At 32.0% G+C, this 19,095-nt stretch overlaps 3 protein-coding genes across 3 annotated transcripts; 1 reads left to right on the forward strand and 2 right to left on the reverse strand.

Annotated features, from left to right (window-relative positions):
* Positions 1 to 373: 373 nt before the first annotated feature.
* Positions 374 to 11,457, forward strand: LOC110644429 (signal recognition particle 14 kDa protein). Its single transcript, XM_021797193.2, has 4 exons — positions 374 to 600; positions 875 to 968; positions 1,089 to 1,198; positions 10,932 to 11,457. The coding sequence occupies exons 1-4, from the start codon at positions 598 to 600 to the stop codon at positions 11,085 to 11,087; spliced, it is 363 nt and encodes a 120-aa protein (XP_021652885.2). The 5' UTR covers positions 374 to 597; the 3' UTR covers positions 11,088 to 11,457.
* Positions 4,527 to 5,386, reverse strand: LOC131178576 (uncharacterized). Its single transcript, XM_058143545.1, has 2 exons — positions 4,951 to 5,386; positions 4,527 to 4,857 (listed from the first exon to the last, which is right to left on the reverse strand). The coding sequence occupies exons 1-2, from the start codon at positions 5,369 to 5,371 to the stop codon at positions 4,556 to 4,558; spliced, it is 723 nt and encodes a 240-aa protein (XP_057999528.1). The 5' UTR covers positions 5,372 to 5,386; the 3' UTR covers positions 4,527 to 4,555.
* Positions 11,458 to 13,105: 1,648 nt separating the features above from the next.
* On the reverse strand, positions 13,106 to 18,994 carry LOC110644436 (uncharacterized). Its single transcript, XM_021797207.2, has 4 exons — positions 18,862 to 18,994; positions 18,035 to 18,348; positions 14,366 to 14,605; positions 13,106 to 13,586 (listed from the first exon to the last, which is right to left on the reverse strand). The coding sequence occupies exons 2-4, from the start codon at positions 18,296 to 18,298 to the stop codon at positions 13,326 to 13,328; spliced, it is 765 nt and encodes a 254-aa protein (XP_021652899.2). The 5' UTR covers positions 18,299 to 18,348; positions 18,862 to 18,994; the 3' UTR covers positions 13,106 to 13,325.
* Between the last annotated feature and the right edge of the window lie 101 nt (positions 18,995 to 19,095).

Raw genomic sequence — 19,095 nt, forward strand, 5'->3', positions numbered from 1 at the left:
AATCAGATTAATAGATATCTGTTTAATCAGTATTAAATATGTATTAATTAAATATTATTGTAATATTTTTAAATTTTATATGTAAATATTAAAAATATTTAAATATTATTATTAAATATTTTTATATTAACATTTATAAGAAATATGTAAAATTAAAATAATTTTACAAATAAATAAATATCTTCTTAATATTTATGAAATATTAATTATAAAATAAAATATAAAATAAACATATCGTTTCATAAAAGTTATTGTATTACTACAAATAAAAAAAAAAAAAACATCGATACAGCATAAATTTAAGTTAAAAATTATAATCAGCCGGGTCAACGTGTCGGTTCAATCGCTGAGTGACCCAGGTTTTTTTTTGGTTCATCTCCTATCTAATTAAAGAACTGAGCTGATTGGTTCACCAATTCACCCAATCAACCGGCCGGATTGTCCGGTTTTTATAACTGTGCAAACTGCAAACTTATCCTTCTTCTGCAACAAACAATAGAGCTGCAGTACTGGTTGCTCTCACACGTCATTGACGACCTCGCTTGAGAGTGGGAGAGGAATTTTACTGCTCGAGAGATTTCAATCCAACGCTCAATCATGGTAACCCTCGATCTTTCATTTTCGATCATTCTATTTATGTATCATTCTCTGTTATGTGCTAGGTTTCTAATCCGCTCCATGTTCTGATCTTGGATGAATAGATTTGTATGTGCGGGTATCGCAATCTTAGGGTTTCGAAACTTTGCTACTAGAATTTGTAATGTGTTTGATTTTTTTTTTATGTGATTTTGTGGATTACGTTTGGAATGTTAATTGATTTGGATTTTTGTAAACAATGTGAATTTGTGCTAATTTTGTTTTCCCTTTTTGATAGGTTCTTTTACAGCCAGACCCGTTTCTGAATGAACTTACAAGCATGTTCGAACACAGTACTGAGAAGGGAACTGTTTGGGTTACTCTCAAACGATGTGAGTATATCGGCCTTTATTTTCCCAATGAGTCTAATTACGTTGTGTTTGTATTTGGGTGATGAAATTGTGAGGAGTTGTGTGGGATGCTAAATAGTTGCATTTCTTGGTATCTTTTAGCATCGTTGAAGTCTAAGGTGCAAAGGAATAAAATGGCAGCTGCTGGTGAACCCCTTGAATATAGGTGTCTAATCCGTGCAACCAATGGCAAGAAGACAATCTCTACTTCAGTATGCCCCTTTTTCATCCAAATCTTTTATATTTTCTTTTTAAGCCAGTGGTTTTGCACTTAGATACATTGACTTTTAGGTCGTGGCACTGTATTAGAAGTGCTCTAGTCAGTGTTATCAAGGCGAAAGGCGACACTAAGGCGATAGAGCATTCTATTGCCTTAGGCGAGAGGCGAGAGGCGAGAGGCGAGGCGAGGGCCTTTTTGAAGCGAGGCGCCATAACCTTAATTGTTTAAATTATATATATATATATATATATATATACTTTTAAATAGTTGATAAGTAAAAAAACATATTAAAAAGAAAAAAAATATGATTTACACTATGTTTATATCTAAAATAAGAGAAATTAAAAATAGTGCATACTGTATTTCCAAATTTTAAGTATAAGATACAAGTGAAAGTATGAGACTGTAAAATTAAAATATATAGCATAAGTAAAAACACACATAATAATAAGAGATGTTAAAAAAAGAAATAGTTCATACCTGAATTTTCAGCAGATGTATATGATAAAAGTGACGCTATAAAATTATACATAATAAATAAAAAATTAGAAATAAGTCATAAGTCACATAATAGAAAATATAAATTATAGAAGTTCAGACATTAATACATAAAAATAAGTTGTAAGTCATAATAAACAGAATGCAATAAGTACATAAAAAACTTATAACTAAAACTACTCATCATCAAGATTTTCAAAATCATCTTCATTTTCAACAACGGCCATCACAAATTCTTCCTCCTCTTCATCATCATCAACTTGCGAAGAGGATGCACCTGTCATTGCACGAGGCCTTCGAAATGATGGAGTTTCAATTGGTGGTGTTGATCTTGCAGCCGTTCTCGATTCATAACGAGATTCAGGAACTCCAGCTGCTCTACCAACATCACCCCAGGTCAATACGTCATTCATGAAAACAAGAGAATCATCATCATCATCATCCCCATCACCTTTTTCTAATTCACCAAGCAACCATTCATTACTCTCATCAATATTTGCCAAATCAATAGGTGTTGTGATATCCCCAAAAGTGTGTCGGCGTAGCAACGCTCTATTGTACTCTATGTAGCACGGAAACGGAAACGCGGACACGGGGAAACGCGGAAACGGACACGGGGAAACGGCATTTTAAAAAACATAGGAAAAGGAAACGTGGGGAAAACGTGTAAATATAAAAAATATAGGGGTATAGTTATAAATAAATAAATAAATATATATATATATATATATATATATATATATATATATATATATATATTATGAAAGATGTTTAATAATAAATAATAATAAATAAAGTTCAAATCAACATTTAAATTCAACTATAAAAATACATATTTAGAAGTTTCATACTTATAAGAAATAAATATCAATTACAACACATTCAAATGTTAAAAAAGAATTAAATAATAAAATTGAATAAATTGACTATATTATGAAAAATTTTAATATATAATATAACGATACATTAAAACAAATTATATTAAACACATTATATATAAACTATTACAAAAATATAAAATATATTAATATAAAATACAAATTTTGAATGTTGGAATTTTTTTTATTTATCGTTAATTAGAATTTAAACTTGAAATTTTATAATTTTAAAAATAACTTTAAAAATATATTTACATTTGTCCTTAATTTCCTTCAAAATGTTGATTGTAAAAATATGACAAATCTTGAAAATTTTTAGTGAATTTGGAAAAAATTTTTTTATCTTTTTTTTTTTAAAAAAAATATTTATGATAACTCCTTAAATTTAATTTGAGAAAAATCTAATTATGGAATATCCATTTAGAGAAAAAAAAATTGATATTAAATATAATAAATTTATGATTAATTAATAGAATAAAATTATAATTAATTAATAAAAATTGCTTGATAAAATTATTTTAGAAAAAAATTAGAAAAAAAAAATAAATTAATAATAAAAAAAATAATAAATTAAATAATAATAAATTAATAAACCACCCCAATATAAACCTAATTACCCAATACCCAGCCCCCATTCATTTCACGATGGGAAGGAAAAAAAATCATTTCACGATGGGAAGGAAAAAAAAAAGGGAAACGCCTTACCTGGGAGAATCGGCTGCTGCTGCTGCTTCTTCTTCTTCTTCTTCTTCTTCTTCTTCTTCTTCTTCGCGATTCTTACCCGACGTGCCGAGTGGTCTGCCGACTGCCGACTGCCGAGGTACCCCTTTTCCTTTTCTTTTTCTTTTTCTTCTTCTTTCTTTTCTGTTGTTCTTCTTTCTTTTCTGTTGTTGGTGAATGTTTTAACCTACCCATTTTTTTTTTTTTTAATTTTCTTTAAAGAAACGCGTTTCCGGCAACGGAAACGCGTTTCTGATTTTCAATATTTTCGGAAACTGCCCGGAAACGTTTCTGAGCCGTGTCGGTGCGTTTCCTAGTCGGAAACGTTTCCGACACTGGGAAACGGCACTCGGTGCCGTTTCCGTGCTTCATAGATTGTACTTCACATATACCAAATTGTCCAAGCGTTCTTGAAATAGCCGATTTCTTTTCTTACTATGAAGCTGTCATTTATTTTACAGTAACAAATAAGTTAAACTTTAAACTCAAAAAGCTCAAGATAAAATAACAAATTAAAAAATTTATATATATATATTACTTACATGCTCAAATACACTCCAATTTCTTTCGCAACCACTTGCACTACGTGTGAGACTCAGAACCTTTACAGCAAACTTTCGTAGGTTTGGAGTTGAAGAACCATATGTTTTCCACCAAGCAGCTATTAAAATATAGAACCAATGATTGTTAAATTCATGATATAAATTAATAAATGAGCAAAATGAAAAATTAATAAGAATTAAATTAATAACCTGGAGATTTGGTTGTTCTTCCTCTAATAGTGAAGGAAAACCAAAGGTCCTCGCAAATGCCTTGTATTTCTCAATTTCATCAAGAATCATATCAACTTTTGCTGAATTTTTTCCATTTTATGAATGCATGAAAGCAATCTGTATTGACCTCTTCATCGATTCAATTCTCATCTTATTTGGATAAAAATTCAGGATTCAAAAGTATCCAAAGAAGATGCAAAGGACGATGCAATTGAAGTGACCATCTCGCATCAATAATCTCAAAAATGCTCTTGTATTTCTCTTCATTGCCATTGAGTGAGTTGGCAATGGCTTCTTTAGCCCTATCCATGGTTTCATAAATATATCCCATAGCTGATTTTTTTTCATTATCAACAAGTCGAAGCACACGAACAAGAGGACCGGAAACCTTAAGAGCATAAACGACATGATTCCGCGATGGACTCAAAACCGTCCTTTCACACTTTTGCCTTTCACCTCTTTAGCCCATTTACTAGTTGTCTAACTTTCCGAAGTAAACATTTTTCTAATGTTGGCTTTTTGAAGATGAATCCTTCCCAGTGTAATAAAAGCAGTAGCAAATCTAGTTTGCCCTGGCCTTAGCAATTCTACTCCATTAGTAAACTTCCGCAACATATTTAGAACTCCTGAAGAGCCATATGTGAAACCAGTAAGCTCAACAGCTTTGCGGAATGTTTCTTTGAAAACACGGATCTTAAAGATATCCTCCAACATCAAATCTATACAATGAGCTGCACATGGAGTCCAGTATAGATGAGAAAAATTTGCTTCCAATATTCTCCCTGTCATAAACAAGTAGAAAAATTCATTTCATTAATAATAAAAATAAAATGATATTTTTTTTAGTAATATAAAAAATTAAATAAAAATTTTACCTGCTGCAACATTATTTGATGCATTATCTGTAACAACTTGAACTACTTTTTCAGGACCAATTTCCATCAATTCTTTCTCAATCAAACTAGCTAACAATGCCGCTGTCTTTGATTCATCACTTGCATCAACTGATTTAATAAATACACTTCCCTTTGGACTATTAGCCAAGAAATTAATCAAGGTTCTCCCTTTTCTATCCGTCCATCCATCACACATCAATGTACATCCATAATTTTCCCATTCTTCTTTATGAGACTCGAGAAGATCATTTATGATTTGCACTTCTTTGTTAAGTAACCGAACTCTAACCTCATGAAAACTTGGAGGTTTCATTTCTTTCCCATAATTTCCAATTGCTTGAATCATTTCCCCAAAGCTATCATAATTAACAGCATTAAAAACTATTCCCACATCATACATCCATCGTGCTATGGCAACACAAGCACGCTCCCTTAACTCCTTTTAGCTGGACTATTTTCATCAATGGTAGTTTGCCTCATATTTTTTCCCAAAACAGCAGGTCTAGGGGAAAAATAACAGTCAATAGGCCCTCTACTACTTTGTGGTGGTAAAACTTTTGGTTTTTTAAAAGCACTAGTACCTGTAACTTCCAGTACTTGCCTTCTTCTTTCACTGCCAATTTCTTGCATCAACTCTTCCTCTTCCTCATTTTCATCTAATCCCAGTGCTTCAACATCATCAAATTCAGGTGGTCTTTCCATATTCATAATTGATTTTTGCTCTCTTTTTTTAGCAATGAATTCCTGCATTTGATTCCTTACATCTTCTGGACATTCTGGACATTTTTCTAATGTTGGCTTTCTGAAGATGAATCCTTCCCAGTGTAATAAAAGCAGTAGCAAATCTAGTTTGCCCTGGCCTTAGCAATTCTACTCCATTAGTAAACTTCCGCAACATATTTAGAACTCCTGAAGAGCCATATGTGAAACCAGTAAGCTCAACAGCTTTGCGGAATGTTTCTTTGAAAACACGGATCTTAAAGATATCCTCCAACATCAAATCTATACAATGAGCTGCACATGGAGTCCAGTATAGATGAGAAAAATTTGCTTCCAATATTCTCCCTATCATAAACAAGTAGAAAAATTCATTCCATTAATAATAAAAATAAAATGATATTTTTTTTAGTAATATAAAAAATTAAATAAAAATTTTACCTGCTGCAACATTATTTGATGCATTATCTGTAACAACTTGAACTACTTTTTCAGGACCAATTTCCATCAATTCTTTCTCAATCAAACTAGCCAACAATGCCGCTGTCTTTGATTCATCACTTGCATCAACTGATTTAATAAATACACTTCCCTTTGGACTATTAGCCAAGAAATTAATCAAGGTTCTCCCTTTTCTATCCGTCCAACCATCACACATCAATGTACATCCATAATTTTCCCATTCTTCTTTATGAGACTCGAGAAGATCATTTATGATTTGCACTTCTTTGTTAAGTAACCAAACTCTAACCTCATGAAAACTTGGAGGTTTCATTTCTTTCCCATAATTTCCAATTGCTCGAATCATTTCCCCAAAGCTATCATAATTCACAGCATTAAAAGCTATTCCCACATCATACATCCATCGTGCTATGGCAACACAAGCACGCTCCCTTAACTCCTTTTAGCTGGACTATTTTCATCAATGGTAGTTTGCCTCATATTTTTTCCCAAAACAGCAGGTCTAGGGGAAAAATAACAGTCAATAGGCCCTCTACTACTTTGTGGTGGTAAAACTTTTGGTTTTTTAAAAGCACTAGTACCTGTAACTTCCAGTACTTGCCTTCTTCTTTCACTGCCAATTTCTTGCATCAACTCTTCCTCTTCCTCATTTTCATCTAATCCCAGTGCTTCAAAATCATCAAATTCAGGTGGTCTTTCCATATTCATAATTGATTTTTGCTCTCTTTTTTTAGCAATGAATTCCTACATTTGATTCCTTACATCTTCTGGACATTTTGGACACCGAATTACATTTTTGTAACCTCCAAAGAAGATGTTGCTTGATTCTATTAATTCCTCCTTTGTAAACTTTCATACAAGACATGCATTGAAGATCATTGGTATTGTTTTCACTAACTTGAATTACATGTGCCCATCTGGTCCGTTCTTCTACTACTAGCGAAGATCGGATGTATTATTCTTATCACCCATTTATAATCTAACAAAAAAATTAACAAGAATAAAAAATAAATTAATTAACAACAAATTAACAATATCCAATATAAATTAACTAAGTAATTAACAAGAATAATAAATAAAAAGTAAAACAGGAAACTAATTAACAACAAATTAACAATGCCCATACAAATTAAACAATTAATTAATAAGAACAAAAAGTAAAAGCCTAAATTAACAATGCCTATACACAGTAAACAATTAAGTAATAAGAACACCAAGTAAAATCATCAAATTAATAATAAATTAATAATACCATATAAAATAAACAACTAATGTCTAATTAACAAGACAAAAGTAAAACTAATTAATCTAACAACTAATTAACAATAATAAGAAGTAAAAAGTAAACTAATTAACAACAAAGTAATAATGTCCATATAAATTACACAATTACTTACTAAGAACAAAAAGAAAAATAATCAAATTAACAATAAATTAATAATATCCATATAAAATAAACATCTATTATCTAATTAAAAAGAAAAAAGTAAAATTAATCAAATTAAAACTAATTAATAATAATAACAAGTAAAAGGTAAGCTAATTAATAATAAATTAACAATACCCATATAAATTAAATAATTAATTAACAATAATAAGAAGATAAAAAATTAAATTAACAATAAATTAATAATACCTATATAAAATAAATAATTAATTAATAAATAATGTCTAATTAATAAGGTAAAAAGTAAAACTAATCAAATTAACAAGAATAACAAATAAAAATTAAACTAAATACCAACAAATCAACAATACCCATATTAATTAATCAACTAATTAAACAAGAATACAAATTAAAATAATCAATTCACCAATACCCATAAAATTTAAATAATTAATTAATAAAAATAAAATAATTAAATTAACAAATAAATAAATAATTAATAATAACTAATTAATTAAAAGGAGGAGAAGGAAAAAAAAAATAAAAAGGGACGTGAGATCAGAAGGAGCAGAGCAGGAAAGAAATAAGGAGAGGACAGAAAAAAAAAAAAGAAAAAAAAAGAAAAAATAAAAAACAGAGCAGAAGGGACGTGAGATCAACAGAGGGACGTGAGATCAGAAGGAGCAGAGCAGGAAAGAAATAAGAAGGAGAGGACAGAAAAAAAAAAAAAGAAAAAAAAAGAAAAAATAAAAAACAGAGCAGAAGGGACGTGAGATCAACAGAGGAGAGCAGCGTGAGATCAACAGTGGAGAGGGAGAGAAAAAAAAAAAAAGGGACGTGAGAGAGATCGAAGCAGCGCAGCAGGAAAGAAAAAAAAAAAGGATCTGAGATCGAACAGAGGTGGAGACTGGAGAGGGAGAAAAAAAAAAAGAAAGGGACGTAACAGAGAGAGAGATCGAAGCGGAAGAAGAAGAAGAAGAAGAAGAAGAAGAAGAAGAGAGAGAGAGAGCGTACCTGTTGTCGTCGTGAAGTCGAGGTTGAGCCGTTGAGGAGAAAAGCGTCTTCGTGAGGTTGAGAAGAAAAGGGTCTCTGCTGGTGGAATGGCTGACGGTACGCAAATAAATTTATTGATTTTTTAATTTAAAAAAAAAAAACACTTTACCGTTGCTGTGAAGAGGCGTCGCCTCTCGCCTGCGTCGCCTCTCGCCTCTCCGGCCGGAGGCGTCGCCTCCTCCAAGCCGAGCCAGGCGTTCCAGTCGAGGCGACAGAGGGACGCCTCGCCTCGCCTCGCCTGGCGCCTCGCCTGGGCGCCTCGCTCGCCTTTGATAACACTGGCTCTAGTGCCATCTGAACTTGATTCTGGTTATTTATGACTTGTGATGATAAAGTTTGAGCTAGAACTTCATTTACTAGAATACTTAGTAAGGCCAATTAAGGTGTAGAGAAAATGGACCAGGCCTAACTCAACTAAAAGCTAAGTCAAATGGGAGGATTGCTCAGGTCTTTATATTTTGACCTCTTGCCTTATCTCTTGATAGATGTGGGATAACACACCCTTTATGCCAGACAAGAACTTTGGAGCTTGAAGTTTGCACTTTGTAAACATGAACATCTATGGGTGACTCAACATTGCGGTAAAGGTAGGCTCAAATACCATGTAGAAGAAATGGATCGGACTTAACGCAATCCTAAAAGGTAGTTCAGGGCTAACATTGGAGCGTGAAACATTTATGAGAGGTCTGAGTTGCCTTTTAGGGTTGAGGTAGGTCCAATCCATTTTCTCTACATGGTATCGCAGCCTACCCTTGCCTTGATGTTGAGCCACTCTTAGATATTCATTCCTGCAAATTTTACGCCCCAAAAGTTCATGTGTAGACGTAAGAAGGTGTGTTGTTCCACTTTGGTTTGGGATAAGGTAAGAGTTCTAAACATAAATACTTGGACAATTTTCCCCATTAGGCTAGCTTTTGGGGTGAGTTAGGCTCAACCCATTTTCCTAATATGGGATAAGAGCCTCCTTAATCGATATTGGGTTTTTTATAAGTGTTTCACGCTCTAGGTGTTCGTTTCTCGGCGCGAGGGGGTTTGTTAATATCCTACATCAGTTTGAGATAGGGGTAATGTACCTCTTATAAAAACTTAGGCGATTCTTGCCCCTTGAATTAGACTTTGGGGTTGAGTTAGGTGCGACCTATTTTCTCTATAAAAGGTTTGAAAACTTTATATTTTAGGAAATGAAAATTTTACTCGAATGAGGTAATACATTGTTTCATGGGTAAATTAAATGCTGGCAATGCTTGCTTTGCTTGTTGATTTTGTTATTGCTAAATACTTATATTCCTAGAGAGTTTTGTTTGGTGGTTTTTCCCCTTTTTATTCCTAATTGGAACTAAATATTAGTCCATTTCTCCTTAATGATACTGATTCAAGCTTTTACTACTTTAGTTGATGACATATTTTTCCGGGAATTTACTTGAGTTGATGATGTTGTAAAATTACTCTAGAGATAATCTTTGGGAGTGTCTGTCCATTTAACTAATTGAATATCCTTCTTGATTCAATGGAATTTTGTTTCAAATTTCTCATATTTTAATTTGGAAATATATGTATGAGTTGTATCATGCTGGTACAAGGATTTGGGCCTACCTGATGGTTTTCTGTACTTGTCATGTTTTTGTTCCTGCCTTGTTCTCTTTTCTGATCATGTATCCATTTCTTTTTAAAATTTGGGTACCTTGTGCTCAACATATCCTTTTTATGATCTTTTGGAGTTTAGTTGAGATGAGACAAGGGTTAGCAAGAATCATTGGTTCAGACTACTTTCTCTGCAGATGGGATGAAAAGTTTATTAATGATTTAAGCCTTTGAATTCTATGTAGTAGAAAGCTGCATTTGCAACTAGGTCAGGGCCACCAGGCTATATTCTTCTTAAAGTTGGACCTTTGAATGATACATTAAGCAAGAAAATGAGTTGTAGTAAAATAGTCATAAAGTGACTGATGATCCAATGATTGAGGTGTTTAATTCATAGGATTATATTGATATACGAAAGAATGACTTGAGCATTTTTATGAAGCATTTTTTTGAAACATGTACTCCATATATATCATACCAGATAGATATCATACTTGTTGGATATTTGTGGCCATCGTTAGACATAGTTTTTATAATATGTTCCAGTTTCTGTTACTGCTCCATAAGGGGAACAGTTTAAGAATTTGAGGATCTTATAGATATAATTTGAGAATTTCTATGTCCGCTTGGCCTCCATCTTTGTGAATTTAATAGGCTTGATTACCGGTAGCATTTATGTATTTTCCTTATACTTTCTGGTTCTTTATGAATGTGTTTCTTTAGCTTGGCTGACTGGGTTTCCTTGTTTTATGTTGAGAAGGTTGGACCAAAGGATCACCAGCGCTTTCAGGCTTCATATGCAACTATTCTCAAGGCTCACATGACTTCTTTAAAGAAGAGGGAAAGAAAGGACAAGAAAAAGGTTCCAGGGGCTGATAAGAAAGAAGGTGGCTCAAAGAAGCCCAAGAGAGCCTGAACTCCTAGGTTTTTTAATTTCATTTTTTTTGAATCATGAATTACCGAGTCTTAAGGATGGGATTTTGTTTGACTGCCCTTTTCTGGCCGATGTTTCAGTACAGTTGGGTCCTTTTATTTGGTTAGCATTTTATGAGAACATTTTGGAAAAAGGAATTGTAGATATGTTGTGGTTGGTTTAAGTTTAGTTTATTTTTTGCCATAAATATTTTTGAAGTTTCAACCGGGATGCATGTTAATAAGGAAATACGAGGATCATGCAAAATGGTGATCACTTCGAGTGGGTGTCGATTATTAAGACAATCTTTCTGAATTATTGGTAATTTTGGCATTACATTTATTGTTATTCTTATAAACTGTTTGGTGTTGAATCATATTGATTTTTGGTTTCATTTTCATGGTGTTGAATATTTCTCCCTTGACCTTGCCCTTTTTAGCCGTCTAGTGCGGTTGACACTGTTCCACGAATGACTACTTAGCTTAGTGTATTCCTTTTTGAAGTAAGTTTTATACGTTATTGCCCAACTTGCCACTTTCTTTGGGTTTGACTCCATTTATGCTTTGGAGCATGCTTATTTGTCTAGTAACCTTTTAACATTGATGGATTTGAACAATATTCAGAAGCAATTGCTCCGGTCGCCAGTTACCTTCAAGTACAGGAGGATGCACTTTTGCGTACATTTGCATTTGATATGTGTGCAACCTATTTGTTTTGGCACCCAATTGCTTACTCATGAACAGAAGGGATCCTTGAATTAGTGAAACCATCAAAGAATCGATTACCAAGGACTACATGATGGTTTATTTCATTAGAAGTTGTTCTACTAATTTTTCCTGGGAGATTTGATCACCGCTCCAACAATCTAAATGCTATCCCAAGTTTATATTTCAAATCTATCTATATAAATATAATAAAACTGAGCACTAGAACAGGCTCATAGAGTGCTATCATGTGGCCTTTTATTATTGTAAAATTGACTCCTTATATTAATGTCACTTGACATAATAATAGAGTTACGCCAAAGGTTTAACAACAAAATGCTAATAATGTTTGAGACCATGCTTTTCAACCCTTTGTATCTCTGCTTTCTTGACTTTTTATCTCTCATTCTTTCACCTAAATTTAACCGTTTCTCCTCTTTATCAGCCATCTTTTAAATATCAACTCTCCCATCTCTTCAGCTTCAGGTGTTATAAGTAGAAAAGAATCTAATGTCCTTTTCATAGATAATGATGCATGCAAGCATTTTCTGTGTATTGCTTAGTTTTTTCGGTACATCTAATATAAACTTCACATGAGAACAGATTTAATAACTATTAGATTAGATATTTACATTAAAATATATACAGAATTAATCTAAATGCAAAATTTTAATTTAACAATTAATAAACTTATTCTCATATAGTCTTCAGTTTTCTATAACACACCTTATTTTTTTTTTTTTGATATGTTTTCTAAAGAATTAATTAGGAGTAAAATCAAGAAATAACCTGAAGATAACTTTAATACCAGTGGCAAAATATAATATATGCATATTATTTTTTTTTTAAATAAATAATGTGCAACATACACTTTCCAATGAAGAAATTAAAACAATGTTTCAAATCAAATTTTCATAAATATTTTTTTCTTCAAATAGTTGTGAATTAATCCTTTCGTTATAGCAATCTATATAAATTGAATCTCACCTAACAATAGGTGCACCTAACTTAATAGCAAGTTTTTCTTTTAAGTCATCACATGATCATCTCCATTTCAAGAAACAAACAAAAAGCTTGCTCTCCATTCCAAGAAACCGGTAAAAACTTGCTACTAAATTTTAGCAGTATGATATCATTGAAAACTTGCTATAAAATTTTAGTAATATGATCTCATTGCCATATTCTTTTATTCAAAGTACATAGTCTACAAATTAAAAAAAAAACAAAATCGTTTTTATGTAATTTCTTTTAGCATCATACAAAATTTATTTTTATATGTTATAATTGCAAATAAAATTTTTCAATGTAAAACCAACATGCCTAAATATTTTAAAATGCAATCAAATAATAAAGTGATATCATACAATTTTATACAATAATAATTTAAAAATTAAAAGAACGTTGCGCCGGCTAAGGTTAGTAATATACAAAACTGTTCTGCCACAAGTAAAATATCTGACATCAAAAGCCTTGAGGCTTATAAATTTTGCTTCTACCATATGGCACATGCCATCTAGCTGAAATAGCAGGATTGAAATTACTCGTCTTCATTTGATTCTGACATAGACCTGAAAATTTCCCTGTATTTTGTGGGGCTGTCATACATTGTTGGGGTATTGATAATCGCCCTTTCCAACCATAACTTGTCAACCTCCTTCTTTTCAGTCAGTCTCTGGTAGAACCTTTTCCACTTGTTCATTACTCTTTTTAAACGAACACTCTTGCTTCCTCCTAAAACAAACTTGATGTAATCTTTCGCTAGACGAGTCAACTCCTCCCCACTAATGATGTAAACATACTGCAGTAATAACCATAGAAGAAAAAAAAAAAAAATTAAAACACATGGCAATTGACACTACTTCTGGACAAGTAAATCCGACATAATTACTCTAAAACTTTTCAGGCGACGCCCGTTTTACTAGTAACATACACAGATGTGAAATTTAACATAAAAGACGCAGACAGCCACATGATACATGAATAAATTGATTAGAGATATTGTAATCAAGTTGCATTCTGAAACAGGAATAAATTCAAATTTCATTCTACTTATCAATATAAAATAAATCTACCTTATCAGCAACTCCACGAGCCCAAAATTGTAGGCATCACATTTCCACTAATCTCAACATTTTAGTTTCAATCTTATTTTACCATTTGAGTAGTAAAGAAAGATCAGCAATGAAACTTAGTATCACATTCTATTAATTTATTTTTCAGCAATAGTTTTTCTTTCTAAAAACACTGAATTGAATCAAATACTGCAGGTCTGCCAAACCCATGAACAAAAGGATTTTCAAGGGAACATTATCTCTCCCCTACAAGAACAATAAATGTACCTACCAAGAAGTGAATCATATACACAGCAAAAAAATCCAAGCATCATATAGAAGACAACAGAAGCAAATAGATTAATGTGAAAGAAAATTTTTGTTTGATGAACCTTTTACATTAATTTTCTCTTCTAACAAACAAAGGATATACTTAAGAATATGCAAACCGGTAGGTGGTAAAATATAGTATATAGGTCATTAGCTATTCAACACGTCACAAGAGGTAGAAGGGAGATATTATTACCAGAAAAATAAAGCCGACAGTAGCTAAGACTACTTGCAGAGTTTCATCCATGATTCCTGCAAGGCCTTCATCCTCAGAATCTCCAAAGCCATCCCCACCGCTGCCGCCACCACGAGGTGGATTTTTCCCACTTCCTCCATCATAAAATTCTTGTTTTTCAATCTGCTGCAGTAACACATCTTCTACTGACCGTCCCTTAAAACTTTCCATGACCTTCGCAAAAGGATTCCAAGGAGAACCCTGATATTCATTTACAAGAAATAGAATGTAACTTCAAAAGTATATTTGAATTTTTTTTGGGGCTAAAAATATTTGATGCATCTGATCCCTTCACGATGTTCATGACATTGTTTGAGGCACTAAATGCCTCCAAAGCATAATGCTGCCATATGGAATAAGGTTAAGAACTTTACTGGCAGCAAAAATTAATATCAGTGGTTCATTGCAACAGTGCCTAAAAGCTTGGCTGTTTAGTGAACATTATCAATTGTCTTTAGGCCTGACAAAGTATGAACCTTTTAGGTAGCAAGTTCCAAACTAGGAGAAAGGCATCTAGAATTACATAAGACAGCCAGCTCAAAACTTCCTCATAGTTAGGCCATTCATGGGTAGGTTTTGATTGATTTCAGAAGAAATTCAAATATAACAACTAAGGGCCTGTTCACTTGGGAAAAACTGGAGTAGTTTTTGAAAAAATTTTCCAAAAAACTGAAAAATAAAATTTCTTATTCACATATGCTGGTTTTCTAAATGAAAAACTAATTTTCTAGTTTTCAAAATTTAACTAGGATTTAAAAAATAACTTTTACATTACTTTTCACTGTTTTCTTTTATGACAAAAGTCGTGTTTTCCGAAAGAAAAACAATAACTTTTTTATAATTAAAATTATACTATAACTTTTCCATAACTAAAATTAAATAATTACTTAGGAAAATACTTATCCACAATAATAAAAAAGTAATCATGACTGATGAACTACTTACTTGTGTTTGGTTAACTACCTTACTGACATGGGGTTCTTTCTCGTAAGTGGTACACCTACACCCTACACGCACGCACACTCTATCTATATACGTATATGTTGATAGCCTTTCGAAAAAAGCCCCTTTTTGTCTACTAAATTAAATACAGTTTTTTCAGGCTGAACAATAGCAAGGCCCGGATAAAATAAGTTTCTAAATATATTTTATAGTAATTTTTTTTTTACATAGATATATATTTTGAATTAAAAAAAATATTTTCTATTATTGACAGCTGAATTTATGTGACAAATGAAAAGTTCTCTTAGAAAATGAAAAATGAAAATAGAAAATTATTTTTCACAAGTAAACAAACCCTAAGATTCCCTAGAATACATTGGATTGAAATATAAAAAAAAACCCAAATAAAACAGAAAATATGAAGTTCTTGTTAACCTTCTGAATTTTGGAAAACTTTCCAATTGACTTTGCACAAACACACAAAAGCACATTTTTTTCATAATTATAATTCATTATAAATAAATCTCAGATAAGGCTAAGATAAGATTTGAAAAATAATAAATGGAACTCAAAAACTTTGAATTTGAATGGTTTTATCAGAATTTACAATAAATTGAATTATTAAAATTAAAACAAAAATTGATCCAATGAGACAAAATTTGGTTAGATCTTTTAGATTGAAGTGTTAGTGAAAAAAACCTTACCCATGCCAATAACAAAAGCATTAATTCAAAAAGAGAATGAAAACCTCCCCTTTACCTCTATCTATTTTAGTCCCATTCTCAGGGCTACTAATGGAAATAAATAGCCAGAAAAGATATATTTCACTACATAAGGCTTGCTGAATTCAGATGAAAATTTGCCCCACTACATGGTTTTAAATTGCAGTAGTGGCCATGTTCGTGGTTGCAGGTAACAGAAATAGACTTGTAATGGCCATAACGTAACGGCCAGTCACTACGCAAATTTTTTTTTTTTTGGAAAAATTTGCAAACTTCATGAAACAAATAACTATTTAAATATATAATATATAACTAAATAATAAGTATAAATATATCAAATAAAGACATTAAATCCATTCTTATACATCATTAGTATTTTTCAATTTAAAACTAAAATAACTAAGTAGATAGTAAAAAACTAACCTTATCACCATCAAAAAGAGTGTCTAGGAGGTTACTATTTAATTTATGAATATTAATTTCAAAAATTAATTTCATGATTATTTTTTTTTCTTAAATCTTATCTTGCCAAAGCCCAAGGTCATGTTTGGTATGGCGTAATCGAAGTTGTACCATAATCACAATTACATTACATATTTGATTACGTTTTAGGTAACAGAAAAAAAATAAACATAACATAATTAATTATACTTAAAAATGTAATGGTCATTACATACAAAAATGAATGTAATCATGATTATTTGTTTTAATTTTTTTTATTTATTTATTGTCAATCCTATCATCATCATCATTACTCGACCATCACTATTACTACCACCACTACTCTTACTTTGTCACCACAACTACCACCACCATCACCATCACAATCATTATCCTGTTACTACCATCGTTATCGCCATAACTTAACCATCATTATCACCACTTAGTTATTGCCACCTCTACCATCACTTAGCCACTATCACCACCATCAAACTACCGCTGCCGCCACCACCATCGCCACCACCATCACCCCCACCACTACCACTTAGCCATCACTACCAATTATTACAACCATTACCACTTATTATTGACATTATAAATAAATTAAATATTAAAATAAAAATTACCATTATATTACACTACTTATATTTTTATTTTGCAATCAAATAGAGAAATGTAATGACAATTATATTATAATTTGATTGCATAACGTAATTGATTTCATTACATTGCATTGCAACACGCTTTACCAAACATAACATAATTTTATACTTAAAAAATATTATTAAAACCTAAAACTTTGTTTGTTATAATTTTTCAATTATTTATATGTACCTAAAAATATTCAAAAAAAAGCTAAAAGTTAGAAAAAAAAATAAACAATTACTCACCATTTGCTCTCTTTCACTTCAAAACCACCTTATTTATTTGATATTCTATGCTCTTGAGCTCAAAATTTATAGAGAAATAAATTATTTCATTTCAGTTGATTGTGGAGAAAATTGAGAGAAAATGGCTTAATTGCTTAGAGAGAAAAATGACAAGGTGCTAAAATGAATGAGTCAAGACAGTTTTGTGCTTAAAAAAAGAAGGTTCCCTCTATGAATTTCACATGAAAGATAATACAAAGATTCTCAACTGGAAAAGTAACTGCTGATACTATTGTTATTTAATGGTCCATAGCGGCTGTTACCTTTAAATAAGGGCCGTTACAATTACATCCGTAACGGCAAGGTAAATTTGTTTAAATTACGGCGACCATTATTTAAAACCATATCCAGAAAGTCAACAAAGATGCTCAATTATCTAGAAAGTCAATAAAAGGTTTCAAGAAGACAATTAAAAGTCATAATCTTACATTAATTACTGTCACAAATTCAGTTAAAGGTCTTAATCTTAATCAATTATAGTTGCGAATTTACCATCCATCTGATGAATAATAACAACAAAAAGTTTGCTGTCCTTTTAAAACCAATCATTATTTAGTAGTAGGCATACAGTAAAATATAAGAAGTCGAACTCTTACCCCATTGTCTCTTTCAGACTTATCTTTGCCACCAAGCAAGCAAACAAGTGTGCCTTGCTGGTACTTTGTTGCACTTTCATGTTGTTGGCGTTTCAATACAAGTCCATATTGGGGGTAAGCTGAAGCAAGTTTCACACACATCTTAGGGAAACCATTAACACCAACTGGTAAGACACGGGCCATTCGAGGTTGTTGGTGTGATTGGGATATACTTGAGACATGAAGACAAGGTTTGCAGGGATTTGCAAGAACACAAGTCGCCATCTGTCAACAATCTAACTTGTCTGGTTACCGAAACATTAATCTCCAAAACCCTACATTTTCATGCTCCCACCATTAAAAATAACTCAAAACAGTATAAAAATGTTGGAAACTCCATTTTTTATTGAAACCACCAAAATTGCCAAACAAGCAGCATCCATGTTTGATTTGTACATATGATCCAATTTAAACATGAAAAGAACAGCTCTATTATTTCCCATCAGAATTGAGAAAAAAAGAAAAATACGAGAAAAAAAGAAAAATACTGTGCGCCTAGCATTTTTGGCAGGAAATATTCATCCATTGGCAATGAACAAAGGAAAAAAAGGGACATTTTTAAATACTTTAATAGGGTGGACTGCAATTATAAGAATCCACGAAATAAAGACATAATTACAAGCTAATCTTTAGCTAAAATACAATTATCTAATGTCTTACAAAAGGAAAAAATTTTTTTTTTTCAAATACTGCTAACATAATTTTCCGAAAATTTTCTAAGCCAACAATGAAAAAGAGAAAGTGTAGAGAATCTAACGATGAAAAAGAGGAGAGGGGCGTGAACTCACCGGTATATTCTAAGCCGTCGTATTCCCGCCGATCGTCAATCTTGTATTTCTTAAAATAAAAGAGGGAGTAGATAGAGAGGGAGTAAGAAGTAAAAAGGAAAACAATAGAAATGCCAGATGCTACTCAAATAACTGAGAGGCCAGAATGTGAGAAGAGCCTGGGCCGGGGGGTTCTGGTCTTTCATTCAAGCCCAGCGGAAGGCAAAAAGGCGCTTTAAAAGGAAATGGGCCTGT

This window comes from Hevea brasiliensis, chromosome 1 (genome assembly GCF_030052815.1).
Source record: "Hevea brasiliensis isolate MT/VB/25A 57/8 chromosome 1, ASM3005281v1, whole genome shotgun sequence".
Lineage (NCBI taxonomy): Eukaryota > Viridiplantae > Streptophyta > Magnoliopsida > Malpighiales > Euphorbiaceae > Hevea > Hevea brasiliensis.

Bases quoted from the DNA above. Each gene is read 5' to 3' on its own strand.
- LOC110644429 (XM_021797193.2), top strand. The intron at 969-1,088 runs GTGAGTATATCG...GGTATCTTTTAG, and splicing joins TTGGGTTACTCTCAAACGAT to CATCGTTGAAGTCTAAGGTG. The intron at 1,199-10,931 runs GTATGCCCCTTT...TATGTTGAGAAG, and splicing joins AGAAGACAATCTCTACTTCA to GTTGGACCAAAGGATCACCA.
- LOC131178576 (XM_058143545.1), bottom strand. From the start codon at position 5,371: ATGTATGATGTGGGAATAGTTTTTAATGCTGTTAATTATGATAGCTTT. The intron at 4,858-4,950 runs GTAAAATTTTTA...TGTTTATGACAG, and splicing joins ATCAAATAATGTTGCAGCAG to GGAGAATATTGGAAGCAAAT.
- LOC110644436 (XM_021797207.2), bottom strand. From the start codon at position 18,298: ATGGCGACTTGTGTTCTTGCAAATCCCTGCAAACCTTGTCTTCATGTC. The intron at 14,606-18,034 runs GTAAGAGTTCGA...AATGAATATCAG, and splicing joins AGTCTGAAAGAGACAATGGG to GGTTCTCCTTGGAATCCTTT. The intron at 13,587-14,365 runs GTAATAATATCT...TTATTACTGCAG, and splicing joins CTGTCGGCTTTATTTTTCTG to TATGTTTACATCATTAGTGG.